Below are 24,449 nucleotides of genomic sequence, written 5' to 3' on the forward strand. Positions count from 1 at the left end.
CCTCGCATGTGAGAAACATTTGCACTGTAACAGGGGCTCATAAGTGCAGTTCATTCACATGCTATTCCTCTTATCCTAGTTACCAGCTCCAGTCGCTCCCTCTTGGCTGGTCCCATCTGTAGGAAAGCACTCATGAGCCCCAAATATAGTTTGCAGCAGCTAAATGTCGGGACTCGCCGCCCCATCGTTTGGCTATGTTATCAGATGTATTATGTTTTCCTCCTCACGGTATTTTATAAATCACGTTTTCAGGCTTTAAAACATTCCGATCGAATTAACTCAAAGAAACGCCACCACAGCAACAAGAGTGTTTCCCAACACGCGAGGTACAATGGTTGAATGAAGGACAGGTCTGCAGTGCGGACACAGTTCAGGGCAGCGCTGAAGCAGATGTCCACCTAGAGAGCATGTCTGCTTGCAGCTTCACTTCATGTGTGAATATATACGCAAATAATAACACTGAAAACACTGAACAGTTATTCTATAAAAAGGTTTATTACCAAGCGCACATTGAAAGATATTAGTCATGTTTATTTGTGCAGCATTTCATTCTTTGGAGGGGGGTTTGCATACAGATCACAGTGGAAAACGTCAAGAGTACAAAGATGTTTTTCAAAACCTGATTCCGTCTCCATAATGGAGGGAAAAAATTAAAGTTGAGTACAGATGGTTATTTGCTTCGCCGTTTCGTGAATGCATTTGTGCATTTTACAAAATGAAAAAAAAAACTAATACAAAAGGAACTGGTCACAGGACTGCTGTTTCTAGGCAGTAACAGAATACACTGAAAAATCTCACCTCTATGCAGCTTCGTGCCTGTCTCATTACGGCCGAATTCAACTTACGCATCATGAATGCATTGGTAAGCAATGAATTGCAAAATTAATATTGGGATGTAATGCTCACAATTCCTAAAGTACAGCTGAAGAACACTTAAAAGAGAGCCTAAAATCTAGAGCCACAGCATGGTGGTGCAAGCCCTTTCAGATTCCACAGTGCAAACGATAATTTTATATCTGCTACCTTATTGTGATTAAAACGGCTAAGACGAACACGCACAGTTGAGCCACTTTAGGTTGCAGACCCTGGACATTTCTGTGGAACAGGGGTATCATTTTCAAAAATTCATTATTGGCTTTTCTACGAAGAAGAAACTTAAGGAATTAGTGAGGACATTGTGAAGAGAAGAATAAAAAATCCACACAGTTCATAAAGAAAATCAGATATTTTTAGTACATGACCGAGTAAAACCAAAAAAAAAAAATCTGTCAGAACATATACCAGGCAGATGAAAAATAAGGAAACAAAACTAGCTGCAAAAAATAATCCCTTGCCCTGTATAACTAAGTATTGTAGCTAAATACCAAACAGCTGCTAAATGCCTAATATTGTGTATATCTATTCCACAGCCACTCCCCTTTAAAACTTGAACTTGGTCTCCTCTACGTTTTGAGAAACGTAACAAATCTCAGATCCCCCCATTGTATTATGAGAGAGAGCTGGAGCTAAAAGTGGAGGAGGTGTAGTTGAAAGTAAAGTTTGAAGACATATCTACGCTGCCTCGTCTTGAGCCGCTCCTGGACCCGGAGCGGGACCCCGGCGCAGATGAAACGTTGTAGGGGCTGCTGATTCCTTCAGAGGACATGGAGGACGCTTGCAGCAATTTCATCCCGGTGTTTTCCTCCACCATGCAATTTTCCATGGCCTCCTTGTATGAAATCTTTAGCTTGGTTTTAGGACACGTCAAACTCTTGGCATAGCGCTTGGCATCTTGGAGTTTCTGAGCTCCTCTTCCATCCAGCCAGCCTTTTCTGATGGCTTCTTCAATACTTCTCCTTTGAGTGGTACCGGGTTCCATCAGGCCTCCTGTGACATACTGATACTCAAGGAACCTCTGCCCAGCTTCATACGGTAACCACTTCTCCTTAATTGCTTGCGCCGCCGACATCTGACGCTTGGTTTTCACATCTTCAAAGCCTACAAATGCTTTATAAGCTGGCTTCAGCCTCACAGCCATGTCCTGGTCAATGATGCCCTGTCTTACCGCATCATCCAACGTGAGCCGAAGACCATTTGAGGGATTTATGATGCCTCCAGTACAGGCCTGAGCCTCCAACAGCCGCTGCCCCGTGATAGAGTCCACAAGCCCCCGTCGTACCGCTTCGGTTATGGTTATTTTTTCGATGGTTTCGGTGTCAAATATAGCTGCGATCGGACTTTGATCTTCTAACAGATCGGAGGGGGGCGAAAGACTTATCGAGACGCCAGACCAAAGTTTTCTTGGGGTAGCTGGTGACCCAGGTTTAAGTAATGTGGGGCTCCTGCTGGTAAATTCAAGACTAGAAGAACTGACCAAGACTTCCCCGGTGCTCTTGGTGGTCAACATGTCTGCAAACTGCGTAAGGGTCAGGGACCCCGAGCGATATTTCTCCAATGCCGATTTGTCAATGACACCCTTATCTACAGAATCCTGAATGTCGTACTGCTGGCCGGTTTTCCGATCAACAATTACTACTCTTGACGTGCCGTCGGATGAAGTGATAGTTATCTCTTCCCACTCGCATTCCTGCTCGGAGAGCTCCAAGAATGTGTCATAGTCAATCAGGTTCCGGTGAAAAGCTTCACGTACTGTCATTTCCTTGTCAGTGTCAGGATCAACAATCACCACTCTGCGCTTGCGCAGGGTGTTCTTCTGAGTCAACTGCTGTTGTTTCTTCTTATCTCTCAGTGGAAGTAGGGTGAGACCAGTCTGTTTATCCTTAATGCACCGGTCTTTAAGCTGCAGATATGTTAGATTTTCTTCAGTGTTTGGGTCAAAGAAACCTTTGGTGTCATCCCCTTCATAAGACAAGATATCGTTCATTTCTTTATCGAAATACCCACGTTTGTAGGCAACATCAACGTCTATGCGGTGACTGTGTTCGGGGTCAATTATACCACCACTTGCAATCTGAGCTTCCAGCAACCTGATGCCATGTCCTTTCTCAATTAGTTCCTTTTCTATGGCTTGAAACAATGAAATGATTTTCCCCGTTGATGGGTCTTTGTATCCGGTGACAGCCCTTTCAGCAGCCATGAGTTTGTCCTTAAACTCTCTGCCAATTATGCATCTCTTATAAGCCTCTTCCACTGTCAAGCAAACATTATTAACAGGATCCACCATGAACCCTGATGCTGCTTGGGCTTCCAGAAGTTCCAGAGTGGTGCCAGGTCTAAGCAGCCCTTCTTTCATTGCTTGATAGATGGAGAGTGTTCTGTCATTGGCTTCATCATAAATTCCAGCAATACAGCTTGAGCCACGCAAGTAAGACTTTAGTTTGTCTTCAATATCTTGTTTGGAGAGTTGTCCTGCAGCCAATTTTTCTGCATCCGACTTCTGTAAAAGGTTTGAATCTACCAGCTCTTTAATGGGAACTTCTCCTCTGAGTCCTGAAACGGTCATGTCTTGCTGAGGCTTCAAGTGAAGGAGCAGCAAACCAGTGTGAGGCTCGGCTTTGCTCAATTTTTTCAACTGAATGTAACTGACATTTTCCTTCGTTGCAGGGTCTATGTAACTGGTTGGTTTCTTATTGAGAGATCTGTAGAGATCCTCATCAATTAACCCCCGATCAAGGGCCGCATCTTTCGGAAGGAACACGCTGAGGACAGGATCGACTATACCTCCGGCAGACTCCTGCGCCTCCAACAAACGGATTGCCGTTGTTCTGTCGACCTGTCCCTTTTTCATTGCTTGACCGACGGACAGAAGCTTGCCCGTGTACGGATCCTTGAAGCCAGCGCTAGCCGCTTCGGCTGTGAGCAGCGCGTCTCTATCCTTTCCATCTACTAGGCCCCTGGTACAGGCAACATCCACTGGAAGCCTTTCGCTTGTTTTGGGATCGATAACGTGCCCCGTGGCTGCTTGCGCTTCTAATAGCATCACAGCACTTTCCGGAGAGATCAAGTTCTTCTTCTTGGCGTCCGTGATGGACAGCTTCCCCTGCGATTCGGCCACCACGCCCGCTATGACCCCTGTTCCTTTTAAATTGAGCTGGATGTCTAGGGCCACTTCATCTACTGTCTTCTGTCCCTTGAGAAGCTTATCCAGAGTAAGCTTATCAATAATCCCACAATCGTACAACTGATTAGCCGTGACCTTTCTACGCAACCCGTCAAACACAAGTTTGGAAGAATCTACCGTGACCACGTTCGTGTCCGTCTGGGTTTCTTTGCTGTAAGCGTAGGGACGCTGGTTGAGTTTTCTAAGCTCCCTCTCCATGCTTTCTTTTGTGGATTCCAACTCTGACATTTCCCTTTCCGTGCTTTTCAAACGATTTTTATATCTTTCCTCCATCAGTTTTAATTCCGCTACAAGCCTTTCAACTTCGTTTTTCAGCGAGTTTCTCTCTCTCTCAAGCTTATCTTTCTCTGTCTCACCCTTCCTGGCTAAGTCCTCTTTCAGCTCATACTGGCTTTTCCAGTAATTGAAATCATTCCGAATCTGCTGATTTTCATCTTGAAGGCGTTGCTTCATGCGAATTTCAGATTCGAGGGAAACCCTGATGCGGCTGAGTTCGTCTTCATATTTCTGCATTCTAGCTTTGTCCTGCTCCAGTAGCTTGATCTTCAGTATAAGACTGTCCTTCTCCTGCAAAAGCTCATTGTACTGAGTCTGAGATGCATGAACCAAGGAGGAGGTCTGCAAAACAAGAAAACAAGGTAATAAGAAAAGCAGTGTACTTTAGCAATGTACCTCGTGAAACTGTAGAATATGATTTAGGAATACCTGACAAGATGTACAGATCTTGTAATCATCAGAATACAACATGTTGTCCCTCTTTTACGTACTTGTCTTTTCTATACACATTTTAGGGAATGTCATTACCAGATAAAGCACTTAAAGAGCTCTTCAGGGAAAGAGCACAACTTTAGTCCGAAAAAGGTAGGAATCCAATAGGTTTTCTAAGTCTCTTTAAAAAAAATAATCAACAGTTGAAGACCTCTGAAAAGCGTTCCGACTGGTCCGAGTAAGTTAAACATGAGCTTGATGAGTACATTTATTAGAGCAGAGACCTCTGAAATTCGTACAGACCCTACAGCTCTCTAGAAATGGAACTGGCCACCACTGCCTTTGCCTACTACTATGGAAAATGATAATGAAACAGCCTGAAAAGGTCGTATTCAGAGAATCACTCTTGTGGTAAGCTGTTGTTCTATTGAAAATGTATATTCAATAAACAAACTATACACATGTACAAAAGCCTAAAGCATCAAAGCCAAGTATTCCATCACAGACTTCTTTTCCATGTTTTTCAAAAAAGCATTATAACAATCATCATAAAATCGGTGAACTATATGAGGACATTCACTACATTTACCACTTTTCTACAAATGCCATCCACTCTCCTCATTTAAAAAAAATCATTCATTTTGATACTTGCTTTTCCTAAACTAAATTTATCAATGGTTCCAAAAGTGTCTAAATCAGATCAGGCATATTAGGTGGAAATATAATAAATTATAGATAAGTATTGCTGAAGCATGATTTGTTTGAAGAAGAGAATGAACAGAATATGCTTATGAGTTTTTGGGATGTTCAGGGATTCTGTAGTTAATTTCACATACACTGCTTCTTATAACGGATTAATACACTAACTCATTAAATACATTACACTGGATCATTCATATTTATTGTGTATAACTAGTTTTCATTTTTTAGGCAGTCTAATCTTCCAAAGCTTGTAATCACACAGGAATGGAGATGAATTTAATGTATTTGCTGAAAAAAATCGATGAAGCTCACAGTGATAAACAAACATCAGATACTAGCTGCTGTAATAGGTAAATCAAAAAAGGAAAGCAAAGTAGAGCCATGCATGCAAACCCAAAATCCAAAACATGGAAACTAGCTTTTTGCATGGATAACAAAAAAATCCGATGACAAGTTAAAGACTTTTTAAATGAGAAAATAGTTATAGGAGTACCTCAGTTGTTTGTTTTTGGAATTTTTCAATTTCCAGTTTCAACTTTTCCCTTTCCTTGGACAACTCATTAACAAGTGTCTGATGCTCGAGTGATCGTTTGGTGCTGTCTTGCAGCTGACGTTGCAGGAACGAGATCTGAGAAAGGGTTTCGCTTTCACCATCGTCTTTGCTCTTTTTCAGCTCGTCCCTCTCCTGCTTCAGCCACCTCGACTCTTCCTCTAACCTCAGACGCTCTTTGGTCAGGTTCTCAGTGAGGTTTTGCAGCCTCTCTATTTCAGACTTGTTCTCATTGATAATCTTACTCTTTTCCTCAATGGTTCTGTACAGCTGCTCGTTTCTGAGATTTGCTTCTTTGACGTTTGCCTGCTCCTGAAGGAGTTTGTTCTGCAGGGTTTTCAGGTCAGCATTCAGCTTATCAGTAACAAGTTTATGCTCTTTCAGGCTCTGGTTTAGGGAGTCTTGCTGGCTTTGCAGTTCTTGTTGAGATGTTTTACTTATTATGGAAATGTGCTCCTGCTGCTCTCTGAGTTCTTTGATTGTATTCAGATGTCCTTTGCAGGACTGGCTCATCTTAGCTACTTCTGCTTCTAAACCTATTCTCTTTGCAGACTCTTCCCTTGCTACCCTCTTCTGATCATCCACTTCAACTTCCAGCCTGTCAACCATCTCCTGAAAGTCTTTAATCCTGTTCTGGAGTCTGACAACTTCTTGTTCTGCTTTCTTCTTGTCCCTCGTCTGCCTTTCCAGTTCTATTTTGACCACACTGATCTCCTGCTCTGTTGACTTCAGCCTGTTTATGACCTCCGTAGAAGACTCGTGTTTTTTCTGCAGACTGATCTGAGTTTGTCTGAGAGAAGTGTTTTCTGTTTCCAGGGCTTTTCTTTTTCGTGCTTCCTCTTCCAGGTTCTGCCTGAGCTCACTGATTTGCTTGCTTTTGTCCTGGATTGCTTTGGATGCATCCTCTAGGGCCTCTTTGTGCCTCTGGCCTTCTTCACTCCGCTGCCTGATGATGGTCTGTAACTCAATCTCGACCTCCCTTCGCTTTCTGTACTCTTCAGTGCCAGATGCCTTCTGCTGGTGCACTGTTTCTTCAGCTTTCTTCCACATCGCCTCCGTTTGACTGATTGAAGTCCTCAATCTCCTCACCTCATCTTCCAAGTCCCTCTTTTCTGACATAACTCTTTCGAGCTGTAACTTCAGTGCTGTCGAGTCCTCCTCTCTCTGCATGCTTATCTTTTGGACACTTGTCTTTGTGACATGGATTTCTGACTCGTACGTTTTTTTAAGGTTAATTATTTCCTGATTGTGTTGGTTCCTTACCTTTGAAAGCTCGGCTTCGAATTCACGCTTTCGAGCTCCCTCGTCCTCCAGTTGCATTTTCAGCCGTTCGATCTCTCGCTCCTTGTCCTTGATTGTCTTTTCGATGTCTATCTTTTCCCAGCTGACGTCGTCCAGCTCTTTCTGCCTCTTTTTGATGACGAGATCAAATTCTTGCTGTTGACTGGAATACCGCTCCTCAGCCAGTTTCCTCTTCCTCTTTTCTTCCTCAATCTGATAGGTTAGCCTGGTCACCTGCTCGGACAGGTCTTTAACTTGGGTGAAAGTGCTGTCCAGGTTCTGCTTTGCAGCGCTGTACTCCATTGCCTGTGTCATTTTGACAGTCTCCATGGACGATAATCTTTCCTTATGTTCATTCAGCTCCAGTCGGTATTTGGCTAGGACATCTTCCAGAGCTTTATTCTTTTGGGATTGGTCACTGCTGTCATCTTTCCTCCGTTTCAGCTCCTCTTCCAAAAGTTCAATCTTGGTGTTCCTTATCTGAATAATTAAAAATTGAGGCTTCTTGTAAGTTGTTACTATGCATGTTGGCATACCCCAAAAAAACATTTAATCATTGTAAACCCCTTTAATTTTACTTGCTCTTTGACAAATTTTGATTCTCCAATGCATGCAGTAATATTTTGTTGCCAATTACCACACAAACAAAATCCCAATTTGGTTATAGACTACACTTTCCTCCTACTGGTATTACTATGGAGCAACAAAATCACAAGTAAGCATCAATTTTTCATGTGTAGTGCTTTTGTAAACTAATGGAATTTTATGGACCAGATATCCAGCTGTTTCTCCGGTTTCATCCCTAAACTCTCTAAAATACAATGTCTTGGATTTTAAACTTAAGTTATTGTTCGTTTAAGATGTTAAGCACTGTATTCAAGGATACACAATCGGATGAATCCAGATACAAAGGGAATGCAGCAACACCCTCTTAGAACTATGACTTCAAAGTAAACTGAAGCAATTTTGATGTGATGTTATAGAAACCGGTTGCTATGCACAGAGGATATATAGATAAATTTAATTTGGCTAGAACCGTAACTTGTGTACTGGTCTGATTAATCTGCTAGTTTACAAATAGATTATAAATAGTATAGTATAAAAAGTATTGATAATCTGTTCATCAACAAATAATATAATCCTAGATAAATAAATCACTACTCTTCTAAAATATGTGTAAAAAGTTTTAAAAAAATTATCTGGCCTATTTCAAACAAACAGTTCTAGCACAATACAGTGATCCTGTAGATTGTGATGTGACAATAGGGTACAATAAGGCTTTGCTAATCCAATTTTTAAAAGAACACACTTCAGGACCAGGAGTGAAACAAACACCAGAGCCAAAAAGCAGCCAAATTAAAGGGGTTTATGGAAGAACCAAAATTGTTCAGAATTTGTGAACATTAATTCAAACAGCCATTCATGTTTTTTTAAATAAAAACATTTAAAATGTGACTGCAGCATACAACAACATATTTCATATTTTTTTCCTTACATCCTAGTAACAATTTTTAGCCATATGCATGCAAAAAGCAAATAAACACTATATTGCCAAGAGTTTCTTTGTTGTATTCTGATGTGTCATATTGCTATTACAATCATGTATTATATGTACTCCGATTAAGTCTTATTGAATACAGATTATTGAGTATAGAACAATAAAGACCACAGTAATGAACAGAAAGGAGACCTAATCTACAGCTTTACTAGATATTAATAATATAGAGTGCATGATAACTGTAGTACTTGACTCATTCTTTCAAACACCATCCCAATAAATTCACCAGGATTATTTTATTGAGATTCTGCCATGGATGGGATTCAATGCCATAAATAATGATCAGAAACACAAACTCAAATATTAATAAATTCATATTCTGCACCAGTGGCGCAAATGGTTTCAGAATGAAAATTACTTTACGGCCTGGGTGTCTATGATTACATAAAACTAGTCTGCAAATTCATTTTGTACAGCAAAAGAAAGTGCACACCCAACAGAGATGTCTGCTGTATTCAAGTTTAATAGTATTTAAATTAATATTTTGAGAGCACCTACGGAGCGGAATTTAAATCAGCATCAAAAGAAACATCACTCATCACCTTTTCATACATGAAGAAAATTAGTTTAAGTCTCAGCCAGGGGCGTCAATGTTTTCTTGTGCCAATATAACGGTAAATTTATTATGCTGATTCAGATTTGTCACCAACAGGACTAATCAATAGAGATACTACCCATGAAGTGCCTTGTACAACAATCTCTCCTGGGATTTAACCCCACAACCTTCCAGTAACAAGTCCTGACCACTTCCCCAAAACAGCTGCACAGGGGTGTGTGGATCAGTGGTTCCGGTTTGTTGACGCAACAAGTCATGTGATGTCAAACAGTGAAGGCTGTGCTATTTTGAAGATTCATTCTGATGAATCAGTTCTGGGCAGATGATGTCATTCTCAGCTGCCCACTTCACTTCAAGTCATCTGCGATTCTAGGGGGTTGTCAGGATTTCCAAAAAGTCTTGGAACATGCAAAACGTGCGTTCTTCTCCGTAGGTACCCGCAAAATCTTTTCTGCTTCAGACAACCATGGCATCACAGTAACAAAATTGAGCAACTTGACTGAAATGGTTCTCCTGTTCCTACAGCTCTAATTAGAGAGAAAACGTTCATCTCAAAAGGTAAGCTATTAAAGTTACATAACTGTACAGTGCACAAGTGAAGACCTCTATAAATACCCCTTGCCAATTATTCACAAGACTTCTCACCCATTTACCACCATCAAATGTGTATTTCAACAACAATGTGTTAAAAAACATGTATGTCTACTTGTCCAATACTTTTGCCAGAGCTTACATACAGACATATGAAGAAATGTCATTTATTTACAAAAGTTGTAATGTTGGGAACGCGGAGACATGATGCAAAATCTGGCAGAGAGCAAAAGCAAAGCTCTGAAAGACCACCCTAAGAAATAACACAGTTCATGTTCACTGTGAAAAGGGCACCAGCACAGTGAGCATCAGTGACAGAGAAGGAGAAGCTGCAAGAAAACTGCTACAATCCCTTTTCAAAATACACCACAAATCTGAATACCTTTCAGCCCTGAAGGACAAATGTTTGAACAAATTATTTCCCTAAATCAATGGCTTACAAGTGTTCCAAGTCTTTTAAAACAGGCAACCTTGAGTGGCTAACAAAAGGTACTGGATTGCATCTCAAAGAGACCAGGGCTACAAACCCCAGTCAGAGGGTATAATTCAGAGTTCTATTTGAACACAAATGGGGATGCTCCTAATTCTGGGTTCAGAAGCACTGCTCCAGAAAACTAGAAAACTCTGTTTTAGTTCCATTTCACATCACATTTCTTCCTGATCTAAGCAGACACAAAACCTTTTGACTATGCTCATGGAAGTTTAAAGATCAACACAAAATGATATAGACCACAGCTGACAGAATGCAGCAAATCTGATGGTCAATTTCCTTGTAATTTTTATTTTTGGGCAACATGTCATTTATAAAAATATAATTTACTATTGGCAATATAGGGTTAATTCCTTTTCCTTGGTAAGTATTTTTTCTACTGCAGTGCATTTAATCTCTGTAGTAAAGTTTCAGATTTTATATGTTTTATCAAATCTGATGCTTAAGTTATTTTATGATAAAATACATCAGGTATATACATAAGCTATTCCTATAATTTTCACACAGTTATACTATATATGTATGTATGCACTTATACACATAAGTGTCGTCAATTAAGCTATTTACTATAGGTTTCTCCATATCATACCTTTATTTCTTCCAGGTTTCTTAGCATTTCCCCCAGGAACTTGTAATAGTCACTGGACCTTGTGAGGAGTTCGATGTAACGAGACTGCAGATCTGCTGACTGAAAGACAAAATGGTTTATTTTAAATGAGAAAATTAATCATGTTATATTCAGAAACAAAAAAATACAGTAAGGCCGTACAACTGTCACTTTAAGCTTTGGAAAATTAAAGAATCCTCTCCCTACCTTATATGGTACCTTATTTGCTTTACTTTATTATTAAAATTTAAATTCTATTTTTTAACAATAGGAACAAAAGACAGTCAATCTGTGGAAAGCAAATGAAAGACACAGAGGAAGGCATGCAATGTGCTACCTCTTGCAGTATGACAGTGGAAGGGGACTGCACCATAGTCCTTTTAATGGGTATGTTCAGCAGCGTCTCCAGCCCTGCGCTGTATGAAGCAAGTTGGAGCTCATAATCCTGGAAAATGAAAGAACACCACACTTCAAGACACAAGCCACTCCAAGTAATGTGACTGTTTCTAAAAAACTGACCAAAATGTCACTTGAGCACATCCCTGTATTTTTTATGCAGTATCTCTATTGTCCCTTAATACAAACTCTATGATAAGTATTAAGTTTCCTTTCTCCTTATCAGTCATCACCATTTCGGCTTTTGTCCCCCCACTTTCCAAGCAGTGCAGTCACTTCTCCTTGTGCATGTCTGCAGCAACTGTGATGCAGGAATGTACCGCAGACATTCAGCCATGTGGCCAAGTTAACACGTCAGCTACAGTATTAACAAGATGGTGTTCCTGACAGCTCTTTTAATGGAAATAGTTCTGTTATGGGCGGAGTGGTGGCTCTGTGGCTAAGGATCTGCGTCTGTGACTGGAAGGTTGCCGGTTCAAATCCCGCGGCCGGCAGAGGAATCCTACTCCGTTGGGCCCCTGAGCAAGGCCCTTCACCCCAACTGCTCCAGGGGCGCTGTACAATGGCTGACCCTGCGCTCTGACCCCAAGCTTCTCTCCCTGTCTGTGTGTCTGTGTCTCCTTGGAGAAAAAGCTGGGGTATGCGAAAAGACGAATTCCTAATGCAAGAAATTGTATAGGGCTAATAAAGAAACATTATTATTATTATATAGAACGTACTATATTTCAGCAGGATACAACAGAACAGCATTTACCTTCACTGAATTTGAGCATAGCTCCGCGTTCTTCTGAACATCTTCCACTTTGTCCCTCTTTCCTTTTATTTCAGCATGTAGCATCTGCCCGTTAAAAAACAAAGATGAAAAAAAAAACATTAAAGCATCACAGTGATTACAAAAGGTACAGAAAAAATTATTTCCTCCCCGGAAAGATTTGAGATGACGAAGGCCTGATAAACATGTGACTCCCCAGCTTCCTCCCCAAGTAAGAAGACACTGTGGAGTCTGACACCCTGGAATGACGACTGCCCTGCAACATACAGCAGCCAACAGGCACAATGTGTGAACACATAAATGGCAGCAGTGACCTCCCGGGCTGAGGTAAACGCTCTGAGCTTAAACACTCTGGTCTCAAAATTTGACTACGGTCTGGGTGAGCAAAAGGCACAAAAGAATATTTTGAAAGCACACACAGCATACCGGGGAAGTCTGGTGCACAGGAAAATGAAGTGGAAGACAGGCCAGGATGCATGACATTTAATCAAGAAGGAGCATAATATATGTGGATTGCTCTTCTGGGGGCATAACAAGCCTTAGTTTATTTCTCTTTTTGCTTACACCACAATGCTTAAGGTTTTCATTGTTAGCAGACAACGTTCACATTAGTTTGGGGGGACGGAGCAACATGGCCTATGATTAAAGAGACCTCTAAATGATGCTGGACGGTGGACCTCAGGGACCAGAGAAGGGCTCCTCTGGCATAATATGATTAACTGTATATTGACTCTGTTTATGTCCTTTGATTGCAGATGTTATACTAATGTTTCATATAAATCCTTACCAGCAGTTACCATTTTTTTGGTTTATTAATTCTACATTCAAACATTTAAAAAATAAAATTCAACAAAGGAAAAAACTGCATTTGAATATTAAATAAAGTACCTTTTGCTGATTCAGATAGTCCATAATTACTTTGGTATCTTCAAATTTGCCAGACTGGAGCGTGTCTTGGCGTTGCTTTGCTTCATCAATCCACTTTCTGAGCACTGTGCTGGTCTGTGTGAAGTGCTTAAGCTGCTGCAAATGCTTCTCCAAATCCCAAAGTCTGAAAAGCAAGAACTTTTTAGCTCATATTTTTTTTTTTAAATAAAAGGTTCTGAAAGAGCTCTTGCACTGTTACTGCAATATCAGAAAAATGTACTCATAAAGCCTTTAGTTCTGGTTTCAAGTGCACTCCAAGGAGAAAACAAACATCTTTGTTTTGGCACCTGTCTTTATTTGGAAAATAAATTGGAGAAACATACTGCATGGCATCAGCCGATGCCAAGTGTTGCAGCGCCACAGTTTAGTCCTACAAAGTTAGTAATTCACAGAAAGTTGAAGATTGTAAATCTTGCCTGCTGTCAATCTGGGCCTGGATCCTGCGCCAGCGGTCAGACATCTGCCCCACCACCTCCGCATACTTTGACAGATCCAAATCACACTTGTTGAACGAATCATCGATCTGGCTGTTCCAATGCACCGCGTTATGCAGGTGCACTTCCATATTTTTGATAAGGTCCTTTCTGGCCTCCAGATCTAATTTCATTTGCTAAGGGAGAAAAGGCGACATATGCAGTTTATATACAGCACGTTGTTAAAATGAGTAGTGCTGAATTTCGTATCACGCCATGCAACAATTTAAAGTTTTATCTGCAATTACTAACACTCTCCAAGTTGATCCAAGTCATTCATCTCCTTTATAACCATTTTTGTTTTGAATGACGAAGAGCTCAGATGCAACTATCAACATCTATTCAAAAGACCCATTTATATCATCTTGTTACATTACTTCAAGCAAACAAGTTGGTGTAATCACCCTCAAGAACAAGTTACTGACCTTCAGAGCTGCTCTGTAGCCTTCTATTTCATTGGGGTCAAGAGAAGTGGTTTCCTTTTCAGTGAGTCTGGCCTCATGCACTTTGATGATGTCTTCGGCCTGCAGGATGCTCTGAAGCAGAGCTCGAAGTGCTTTCAGCCTGCAGAGACAGAAAAACAAATTACTCACACAAGGAAACTGACAACTGAAAAACAAAGATCTCCTGCTTGGCAAACAGAAACAGTTAATTTGCTTCTAAACAGGTTCTGTTCTCTTGGAAGCCGCTACATTTTAGAACAAAAAATGGAAGAAGTGCCCATGCTCTTGAAAAGAGCAAAATGAGGAGTGAAGGATGTGCATAGATTTTACAGGAGCAGTTCCAAGTTGTAGTCACTAGAGGGCACATGTTTCAACCTGAAAATTAGCTCAAAAGAATCATTTCTGTGCTCACACATTTGAAATTTACTTCCTCCTAAATACAGTTTCTAAACTAGGGAGATGTGATTATAGCAGTACCTACGGCCTAGGACGTAGTACATTATTAATAGTACCGGTTTTCTCTTTCTGTTAAGCAGATGAAGTTCAGTGCTCAAAAATCCTTTTGCCTATTTTGTTTCTCAAAAACATCTCTGCTCAAACCAAAATAACACAACACTTTTGAATCTTACCTTTCCAAATAGGAAGAAGAAAAGCTTCTCATGCCACCAAGTTTCTGGTTTATAAATGCAAGTTCTGCCTGAAGAAACTTCTCCTTGTCTGGGTCATTCAATCCCTGAAGCTGCCTCAGAATTGTCTCTTTCAGTTTGATGTAGGCATCATAAATGGAGTCTACTTCACCTTGCACAGCCTTAAATTACAATATTTCCATTAAAGAACTTAGTATTTTGAGAAAACAATTCCAAATGACAAGTAAAAAGAAGCTCGAGGGATTTTTTTTATGAAAACACAAATGTTCACACTCATCATTTTAATAATTTTTGGAGTGCTGTTTAAGCACAGCTTCGATTTAAGTGGAATGAGACATTTTCAATTCCTACAAAATGAAATAATGTCCATTGTTTTTTGTCTCTTTCACATCTTACAGAAATATAATGCTTCTTATGCAGAAAATGTATCACACAAATTATGTCTGTAATACCATTAAACAGAAACATTTGTAGGCAAAGGGCTTCCTAAAATATGAATTTACTATATTCTTGCCCATACATTTTTAAAGGTAGCTTTAAGTCCTCATTTTTACATTGTCTAAAATGTGTTAAACCTACGGTCAAAACTCTGTACTTTGTATATCCCCTCTCACTGTTTAATGATCAGGAGTTTTAACGTTTAAATTTTACTATGATCTTATTGCACAACATTCAACATTTCGGTTATCGTTTCGCCAATTCATACAGTAGAACATTTTCAGCAGTCAGGCTTCTGTGGGCAGCGAGACCGAGACGCAGACTGAACGGGTCTTAGCGCTCTGATGCAGAGCCGTACCTCCAGCTGGGAGATTCTGGCGGTGCAGTCGCTGACCGAGTCCTCTTGCAGGGAGATGTAAATGTGAGAAGTCATGTTGGCCGCACACTTGTCAAGCCTCTGGCGCAGAGCGTGCAGCGCGATCAACAGGCTCTGACTGGAAGAGCTGACGGGAGACGGGGCAGTCAAGACCGGAGACGGGGCAGGAGGTGGAGGGGGGGTTGGTTGATGACTGACCACTGGTGCTTTGGCGTCGTTGATGATCACCTCGCTCCGTGACCCTGCGACTACAAGAGACACCGCAAACAACGAGGATTATGTCTGCATACTCTATACCCTCCATTCACCGCTGTTGTGAGATTGGATCAACTCTGTTTTTATTTTGACCCATCATTTCCTTTTCAAATTCACAATCTTTTGTAAAATATCGCACTGCCATAGAGCTTATTTTTGACACAGGGGAGGCATGTGGGAAATTTGACAGGCCAAGGGAGGGACGGATCCCAAAATTTTGGGAACCCCTGCTTTTACTGATTTGATTCACCAGTTAAGAGCCCGTCCATCGTACAGCGGCGCGGGACCCTGCACCAAAATGAGCGGATTGAAGGAGCAGAAAGTTGACAGCGAATGCAGAGTGTTCAACAAAGAATGAACTGCAAAATACTTTTGCACAGAGGTTGGAACAAAAGCTATATGTTTAATTTGTAAGGAAAGTGTCGCAGTATTCAAATACAATCTCAGTTGGTATTTTTCTACCAAAATGCTAACTATGCTAGCGATCTGTCATGCGAGGAGTGGGCTAACAGAGCTTCCAAACTAGCCGCTGGTTTACAGGCTCAGCAAGATGTGTTTTTCCACCATTCTACTATCCAAGAGGCCAGCACAGAAGCTAGCTACCTGCTTGCAGATAAAATTGCTAAACAAAGCAAGAAGAGGAGCTTTTGAAGGAGCGTATGAAAGAAACCGTAGATATTCTTTGTCCGGAGAGCAAGAACAAATTTGAGAAAATAAGTTCATCACGCAGAACAGTTACCCGTTGGGTCGAGGTAATCGGTGAAGATTTGGCTTGTGAGTTGATAGTCAAGTTTTGTTCAATTTTTATTTTTTTATATTTAAAATGATTTTTTTTCTCTCAGGTTATCGTTAACCTTGAACTAATAAGCCTCTGTTGGATTCTTAACTTATATAGGGCATAGGTTATCTGTAACAGCAGCCTGATACAGTTTCCAAATTTTATGTGGCCCTTGGGACAAAAAAGTTTGGCCACCCCTGCTCTATACCCTCCATTCTTTGCTGTTGTGACCACACAGAGAAAATTAATTTTATACCAACAGTGTAGCAGAGTAATACAGCAACATCTGATGAATCAGGTGGTTCAAGAAAAGCAAAAGCAAAAAAAGATTGAAGACCATGAAGCGTGTTCTGAAAAGATAATTACATGCTATTACTGCAATTCAAATGCTGGACTTCTGATCCCATGATTCCTAATATGCTACGTTGTGCTCCATTGAGAGAGTTTTAATAAAAGGCTGATTTTATGGTGCACTAAAAGCACGACAGCGCTGTTATTTTCAGTGAAAAGCACAGCAGAAGGTCAAGAAATTGCTTACCGTACTCTGGCAGTTTTACAACAAGAGTGTTGTAGTGGTCTTGTGCTCCACTGTATTCTGACTCAATCTTCTTCTTATCTTCTTCACCAAACATTTCCGATCCATGAGACTGCCTCAGGAACTCTTGGTAACGCATTTCTAAGCTCTTGATAATGCTGCGGTATTCTTCTGGACGCATCTTCGCAAGCTGAAAGACAAAGAAGAAAAAATAAATTTCTGGATCCTCATTCCAGGACCTGTCAATAAACACCCATGTTAGGATCATCAGCTTGGCTTAACTGCTGGAGATCCTGTGACCAGCACTAAAGCAGGTTTATAACTGGAAGACACATGCACATGTCTCTCCAACGGCACATTATGTTCAACCTCTAGAATAATCTTCACTGACAAATAAAAGACACAGCTGTGGGTTGTACAACACCACATTACATGTTTGCAAAGGCTCAATGAAACAAAAACAGACAAGGAACTGAACCCCAAAGGCAATTGTAAACAACTGCAAAATGTTTAAAAACTAGATCATGTTTTAGCTCAAGCTGTATAACTTACCATGGTAATGGTCAAAGAATTAATGTGATTTATGTCTTTCAAGCAGTACTGCCAGGACACCAAACTCCTGATGTTTATATTCAGCTGGCTCCAGATTGACATAATAGCCTCATAATATTGTTCATTCCTATAACATGGAAAATAATGTCAGCACAACAGGTTTTTTAATCTTCACATACTATTAGTGACAACCATTTCGCTTTGTGACGTTTTAAAGTATTTTGTTCTGCGGCCCTGTGAAATATCTAAAAGTAAAAAGACAGGTTTTCTAATGATTTACAGCATGTAAGACAGTGCTATAAATTATTAAATACAACACGCAGAATACAGTGATAAATGTCAATGGTGAAGATGGTACATTTAATGCTTCCTTGTATCCTCATGTCTTTTGTCACTGAACAGGCCTTTTGGTCCAGAATCTTTGCTGACAAAATGAAAGTGATACTCAGGTGTCTTTTCCAATGATAAAGAGGAGTCATACTGAGGCATAAATTGTCCTCTCTTATCACAAGCTTCACTTCAATGCAATATGCACATTTAAAGGTTTTATAGTTATGGTCATGTATATGCTTGGTCACAGTTTAGAAGATGCAGCATACAGAAGGACTAAACAAAATCATGCAATCCTGGGACTGAATGAATGAATGGGCACATTGGCACTGTAATCTGGACAGGATGCCAGGCCTTCCGAGAGCACACACAGAGACACACCAGAACCATTTAGACTGCGTTTATATGGCTAGGAACTGTCTGTAAAGCAGAATAACCTGCTACAGGCTGGAGCAGCTTCAGAGAGAGGTCTGATTGTTGTCACTTCATGAGGGAAGAGTACGGAAGCCTGGAAGATCTCTGGGAACGTACTTGGCAGCAAGGCTGATGCTGAGAGGATTGGGGGGCGGGATGAGGAGACAGACTGAAGGAATCAGCATGTCCAGCCCCCCCGGGCCGGTCACCTGCCACTTGCTGCGCTGGGAGTTGTCTTTCAGGATGCCCTCGTTGCCCTTCAGGATTACTTTCTGGATGGACAAAGACAGCAGATGAGGGCCCGGCCGCCCGATCAGAGCCAGCCCCGGGCCCCGGGCCCCAGCCCCGCCACGGCGCCAGCGGACCTACCTGGTCCTGCTTGAAGTCGGTCAGGGCCTGCACGATCACGGTGCTGCTGCTCTTCTCCTCCGGGTTCCGCGGCTTCAGCTGCACGATGGTCTTGGCCTTGCTCATCAGGTGCTGCACCTGCCTCCTGTTCTCCATGATCCGCTCTTTCTCTTTCTGTTTGGGTGGGAGAAAAATATCCCCCCCCCCACAAGTGAGACATTTTCCAAAATCCCACACTTACTTTTTTTATTACAAGCAAGCCAAAACATTTTAAGGAGTTGTGCTTGCCTTCACGCTATAAGTGCATGGAAATATCGGTAGGGAGTATTCATTTTCTAGGAAATTTCCAGAGATATATAGCTTAACTAAAGAAACAGTGTCTAGGTAATACAAACTAATCCCACAGGACTTCATGGAATATTCCCCGTGAGCTGTTCCTCCCGCTGTTAATCTGAATGCCGTACCTCCAGGTTAGTAACAAACTCCAGCAGTCTTTCCAGAGGTGTGCTCTTGTCACAAGCAAAGTTCTTGCGGATACTTTCGTGTTGCTTCTGCAGCTTGCTGTAGGTTTCAGTGGCTTCCTTGAAGAACTATAAGGGACGGAGAACAGTGGAGGAAATGTCCTTCAATACATACAGTCTTTTTTGTCAAAACCCAGAGAGTGAAATGATTTTACAATCAGAATGTCTGTAAATGTCAGATGACGTCTCTCTATTATTTACAGTAATTCCAGCTGCAGCAGCCAGCAAAGACAACATTAGGAATCATGGGAAAAAATTGAAAACACCCAGATTCTTTTTGCTTGAATTCTTTAAATCTGTTGGAATGACCTTGTACCTTTAATTTTTTGAAGACAGAATAATGCACCTTACCTGGCTGTAGGCAGCATTTTCCTTCAGGTGTACATGAATGCATTTTGTTATTTGAAGAAGCCAGCTCCATTGTGTTTGCAAAGTGTCCATGTATGCCTAAACATAGATTGAAGAGGTTTTAAAAGCAATGAAGCATAAAGGTTTGAAAGGTGGACTGCAGTCAGCGCCAATTTGCAAACCATTGGGAAACCCGGCAAACAGTTGTTTTTTTACAGACTGCTTGTTCAGTGGACACATTTTTTAAACAAAAATCACACCAAAGTGGAAAGGGACTGAAGTTGTAATACATACGATTTATCTGCTCTTGAGGAGACATAGCGTTTGTCGATATGCAAACCAATTCAGTCAATGAAAGCACAAGACATTATGAATGAATGTCTATGACAACTAGAAAAAATATATCTGCCCACTCGCATTCAGCTTTCAATATAAGCTTTTAGATACAGATTTTGAAGAAGTACAAAAGGATTCTACAAGTTCTAGTCCCTCTAGTCAAACAAACACTGTCATGTTCCAAACTGTCCCCTTCAGTGGTGACATGCCAGTGAACAGGAGAGCTAACAGGGTTGAATGGTGGCAACTGACTAGCATAAAACTGATAAAACTAGCAGGTGAGAAGGGGAGTGTTAAGAACATTTATAATGTTAATAAGCATAATAATGCTCTTGGATTCGTATTTGGCACCTCGAACCCAGTATGAACCCAAACATGCTGTGTTTAACTGACACTTGGTGGACGTTTCTACCACAGAAAGAGCACCACATGCAGTCTCTCCGGCAAAGACCGGCCCTACAGTAGTGTCCTGTCTTACCTCAATCTTGTCAAAAGCAGGGTGATTATTCTTGAGAAGACCATCCACTTTTTGCTTCAGCTTATTGAGGTACTTTTCTTTTTCTTCCAGGTCACTCATAAGTTTCTACAACAACAGCAAACTTGTCTTTAGAGTAAGCACATACACCCAGCGGAAACAAAAGCACATCGGATCACAGTGATATTATAGATATCAAAGTGTAAATCATTATTGGCTAAATATCCAATGCAGAAAGAAGACCCTACACCTTATCAAATGATAAGGCTACGTCTGACAGTTTCTTACTGAATAGCCCTCTTGCTTCTTGGGGATGTAGTTATCGATGTTCTTATCACCCCAGTCGAAGACCAGTTCCTCCTCCTCTCTTTCATTCACCCACATGATCTCTTTGGATATTTCTTCTATGATGCTTTGTAGGTCCTTCAGCTGCTTCATTCGTTCAAAACACATTTTCTGAAAATCGGAAAAGCACATGCATTTAAAAACACATATATTTAACACTTTTTAAAGTACCGTCTACTAATCTGCCTCAAGCAGACATTTTCTAAACGCTTTATTGTGTTTTTAATAATTAAATTACTCTGGCTAAAGTCTTTCCAGTGAAAGGGGAACGGAAGAGAAAAAACGGATCCTTATTTGCGCTCAGACACTTAAGTTATGTGGAAAATATGGTATCCAAATAAAATTAAAAATAGAGGTTTTTATTCCAGTCAAAGCTGATACTATTCTGTTTTTCAGTTTTCCAGCATGAACCGTTCTTGTTGGGAAAAGACCAGATTTCTTTGAAGTTTCCAAAATGGGGGTTGGGGTGTTATTTCCATTTTTCTTCAGTATACACTGCTCATACACTCAAAATGTCTGCAGAGTACAGTGTCTCTGGTATCACCTGTTTCCACAAGATATGTGCAAAATCCCTGTAAAATCATGGAAACGTTTCCACTTACCTGCAGGCTGTCCCACTCTTGATCCAGGGCGTGGAGTGCCCCCTTTTCACCTTTTTGGAGCTAAAAAACATACTTCAATTAACATTAACCTTAAGCTATGTATACATCCGTTTTAAAGTTTAAATATTCAGTTAAAGTAACTGAATATCGTCATTTGTAAAGAAAACTTTAAATTATGCTGATGACAATCAAGTCGACAGAAGATAGATCTTTCAGAAAACCTAAAGTAGAAATACATATTAACAGTAGTAGTAATTTCCTTGGTGTGTCAACGAGGCAAAATGTGTTCTGTATAATGCGAGTTCTGACATTTCTGGTCAGAACACCATTTTCATGAAAACCAGCTTCTTAAAAGGATCTGTAAATTACCTTTGGAGGGAATTGTGTAACAAACTAAAAGTGTTGCACAAGTTCAATGAAACAGTGTTTTACACACCAGGAACCTTTCCTATCTCACTTTCTTAAATTAGTAGGATTAATTTTTGAAAACGTTTTGTGCCTGGATGTAATAATTGTAGCAAACAAGAACATACAAAGTATGAAAAAACAACAGAAAGCAGTTTGAGCAGTTTACAAAGTCTGAAAAATAATCTTGCTGTGCTTGTATAAATGAAACTAAATTAGACCACTCCAAGGCTGCAAGACACACATTATGAGCTTTGTAACTGGGGCACATTACCACAGTTAAATGGCTAAGAGCTATTTCCACAAAGAGGAAATTGGAACAACCTTGAATAAGAGCTAAAGATGAGATGTCATCCAGAGCGAGAAAGAATTTGAAAAGTACACACCAGCTCATCCCTGGCTCTGTCCACCTCAGCACTCCTCTGGATGGAGCTCTGAAACTTCTTCTGGTTGTAGATCTGCTGCTCAATGGCGGCACTGTCATCACCCCAAGGCGAAGTCTCAATCAACCGCTGATGAAAAGAAATTATAATTAAGGAACAAGAATAAAACGTCCTTCTTTTATCCGTTTCAGGTTTGGATTTTTTGTGGTCTCGGGAGGCGAGCGGTCACGATTCCTGAATGTTTTTGCTCTGAGTCAGCAATTTTTTTTTTCCTGAAAGAGCAGCTCGTTCGCGATACAACATAAGAACCCGCAAAAAATAGTTCAGTTTCGGCATATGGTACTGGTTTCCCACCAATACAAATAATGCTGTGTGTAAATAGCCATGATTAAGTAGATAAAGGTGTTTTGCTAAACAAAAATAATAATAATAAAGGTAATATATAGGTGCTAAAGCTAATGTATAAATAAATAGATCAATACTCTTGGTCTGAACATCTACCCAACAGCACGTAATTCCACTAACAGCCTCTGGAGGGCAGCAGAATTTCACCTTAACCCCTTTTAACTCGGCCTCTTACCCAAAGGGAAAGAATTCCAGGAATTCATGGTAGACAGGGCCCTGTTTGCACTGAGATAAGATAACAGCTATTTCTGTTCCACTTTTTTGTTGAACACCCCCAGCTGTCTTACTGAGAACCTACCAATCCTGGACTCCACTGTTACACATCTCTCATCAGACAGCCCCTCTCACGAATTGCTAGTTTGTTGATTCATACAAAAAAAAGTAACTTCTCTTTGTGTTTTTGGAGAAGTTTGTTGCTTGGCACTCAGAGGGGGCTTTTCATACTCATAGTTACTCCAAGAAGATAACACAGAGACATGTTTATGCACTGAGTGGGAGTAAGGTCTGTACAAATCTTCTCCAAGAAAGGGAGTGAAGGTATCAGACAATGAGTCATTCATGACTGGAAAAAAAACAACACTTAAATGATAACACAGATAACACATTCACTTTGCTCTAACCTTTAAGTGAAATACAACAGTCTTTATAAAAGGGCACTTTACTAACACTAAATTAGTATTGAATGTAGACAAGAAAAAATTCTTACCGCATAATTTTATACTTGAAGAATTTAAAGCTTTAAAAAGCAACAATTTGGTTTTCCTCACAATATTCCAGCTGTAAATGGAACCTTTTTTTTCTAAATTATGTTTATCATCATTTCATAAACTCTCATTCTAAACTTGCTGCATTTGATGGTTCAACAATAAAAAAAATCATCAAGGATAAACTTCAACAGAAACAGGAGTAGAGTGGAGTTTATTGTCATACGCATACGTGCAATGAGATGCTTAATTGTATGTATGCTCCTATACAAGATATTAAGGAAACACCAAAAACACAGAACAGTGGCAGCAACAACAAGTTAAACAACATACAACTTAAATAAAACAACATCAGTGTGAACCAGTGGTAGGGGTACAGTTCAGTAATCTGACATCTAACAATAAACCTTATTTTAGTTTTCTAAATTTGCACTGCAAAGTCTCCCCTCCCCCAGGTATATGAAGCACACGAGTCTGCACTCCAGACAGCGGCTTGAAATAAGGCTCGGGGCTCAGTCGTATGTTGGATAGAGGAATTTGAAACCAAGGAGATGATTAAACCACACACTTGTGCCAGGTTTCACATGTACTTTCGAGGTTCTTATGAGAAAGCAACTCAGCACCTTTTCTTATAACTGAGCAAGTCTTTGCATTGAAAATGATAACTATAAATAACGCAGACGGGGCCATTTCTTTAACCTGACTTTCTGAATAGCTTTAGAACAAATACACACCGACAGTCACGTTGATCATGAAACGGTAAATGTGACTCAGTATTCCATGGATTGCACGATCACGTTCTGTCCCAGCCCTGTGCCTGGTGTCCCATTTCAGTATTTCAGGTCCTCAGTCTACAAAGGTAACGAACGCTCCACCCCCAGACAAGCACAGAGAGCAGGTTATGACAAGTGCGCGAGTCTCCGGTGTCTCACAGCTCTGTCACAAGAGCCTTACTTCTCCCAGCAAGGTACGAATGCTACCCAGGTTGGCAGGAAAAGAACCTGAGGATCTTGCTGGAGCTGCTTCTTATAAAGACTAGAACACACAGTCAGCTTATTCCAAGACCAACTACACTTACGCTTAAGTAGTCGTACAAATTTCTTTTTCAAAAAGCAGTGATTTTAATCACGGCCCTGCG

At 40.6% G+C, this 24,449-nt stretch overlaps 1 protein-coding gene across 3 annotated transcripts in view; it reads right to left on the reverse strand.

Annotated features, from left to right (window-relative positions):
- Positions 1–476: 476 nt before the first annotated feature.
- Positions 477–24,449, reverse strand: part of LOC102691942 (desmoplakin-A) — a 29,560-nt gene continuing 5,587 nt past the window's right edge. Inside the window, exons 5-24 of one of the 3 annotated variants that reach the window (XM_069190904.1) lie at positions 22,206–22,331; positions 21,415–21,474; positions 20,756–20,923; positions 20,471–20,575; positions 19,660–19,755; positions 19,252–19,377; positions 18,809–18,961; positions 18,557–18,711; positions 17,696–17,822; positions 17,147–17,333; positions 15,558–15,823; positions 14,744–14,922; positions 14,097–14,235; positions 13,615–13,808; positions 13,160–13,322; positions 12,254–12,337; positions 11,441–11,548; positions 11,086–11,184; positions 5,964–7,781; positions 477–4,678 (exon numbers count right to left, since the gene is read on the reverse strand). In XM_069190904.1, coding sequence (XP_069047005.1) covers positions 1,487–4,678; positions 5,964–7,781; positions 11,086–11,184; positions 11,441–11,548; positions 12,254–12,337; positions 13,160–13,322; positions 13,615–13,808; positions 14,097–14,235; positions 14,744–14,922; positions 15,558–15,823; positions 17,147–17,333; positions 17,696–17,822; positions 18,557–18,711; positions 18,809–18,961; positions 19,252–19,377; positions 19,660–19,755; positions 20,471–20,575; positions 20,756–20,923; positions 21,415–21,474; positions 22,206–22,331 — 7,545 coding nt within the window. In that variant the 3' untranslated portion in view covers positions 477–1,486. The remainder of the gene's footprint in view (positions 4,679–5,963; positions 7,782–11,085; positions 11,185–11,440; positions 11,549–12,253; positions 12,338–13,159; positions 13,323–13,614; positions 13,809–14,096; positions 14,236–14,743; positions 14,923–15,557; positions 15,824–17,146; positions 17,334–17,695; positions 17,823–18,556; positions 18,712–18,808; positions 18,962–19,251; positions 19,378–19,659; positions 19,756–20,470; positions 20,576–20,755; positions 20,924–21,414; positions 21,475–22,205; positions 22,332–24,449) is intronic. The other 2 variants (XM_069190905.1, XM_069190906.1) reach the window with 2 other exon arrangements.

The sequence above is a fragment of the Lepisosteus oculatus genome, chromosome 6 (genome assembly GCF_040954835.1).
Source record: "Lepisosteus oculatus isolate fLepOcu1 chromosome 6, fLepOcu1.hap2, whole genome shotgun sequence".
Lineage (NCBI taxonomy): Eukaryota > Metazoa > Chordata > Actinopteri > Semionotiformes > Lepisosteidae > Lepisosteus > Lepisosteus oculatus.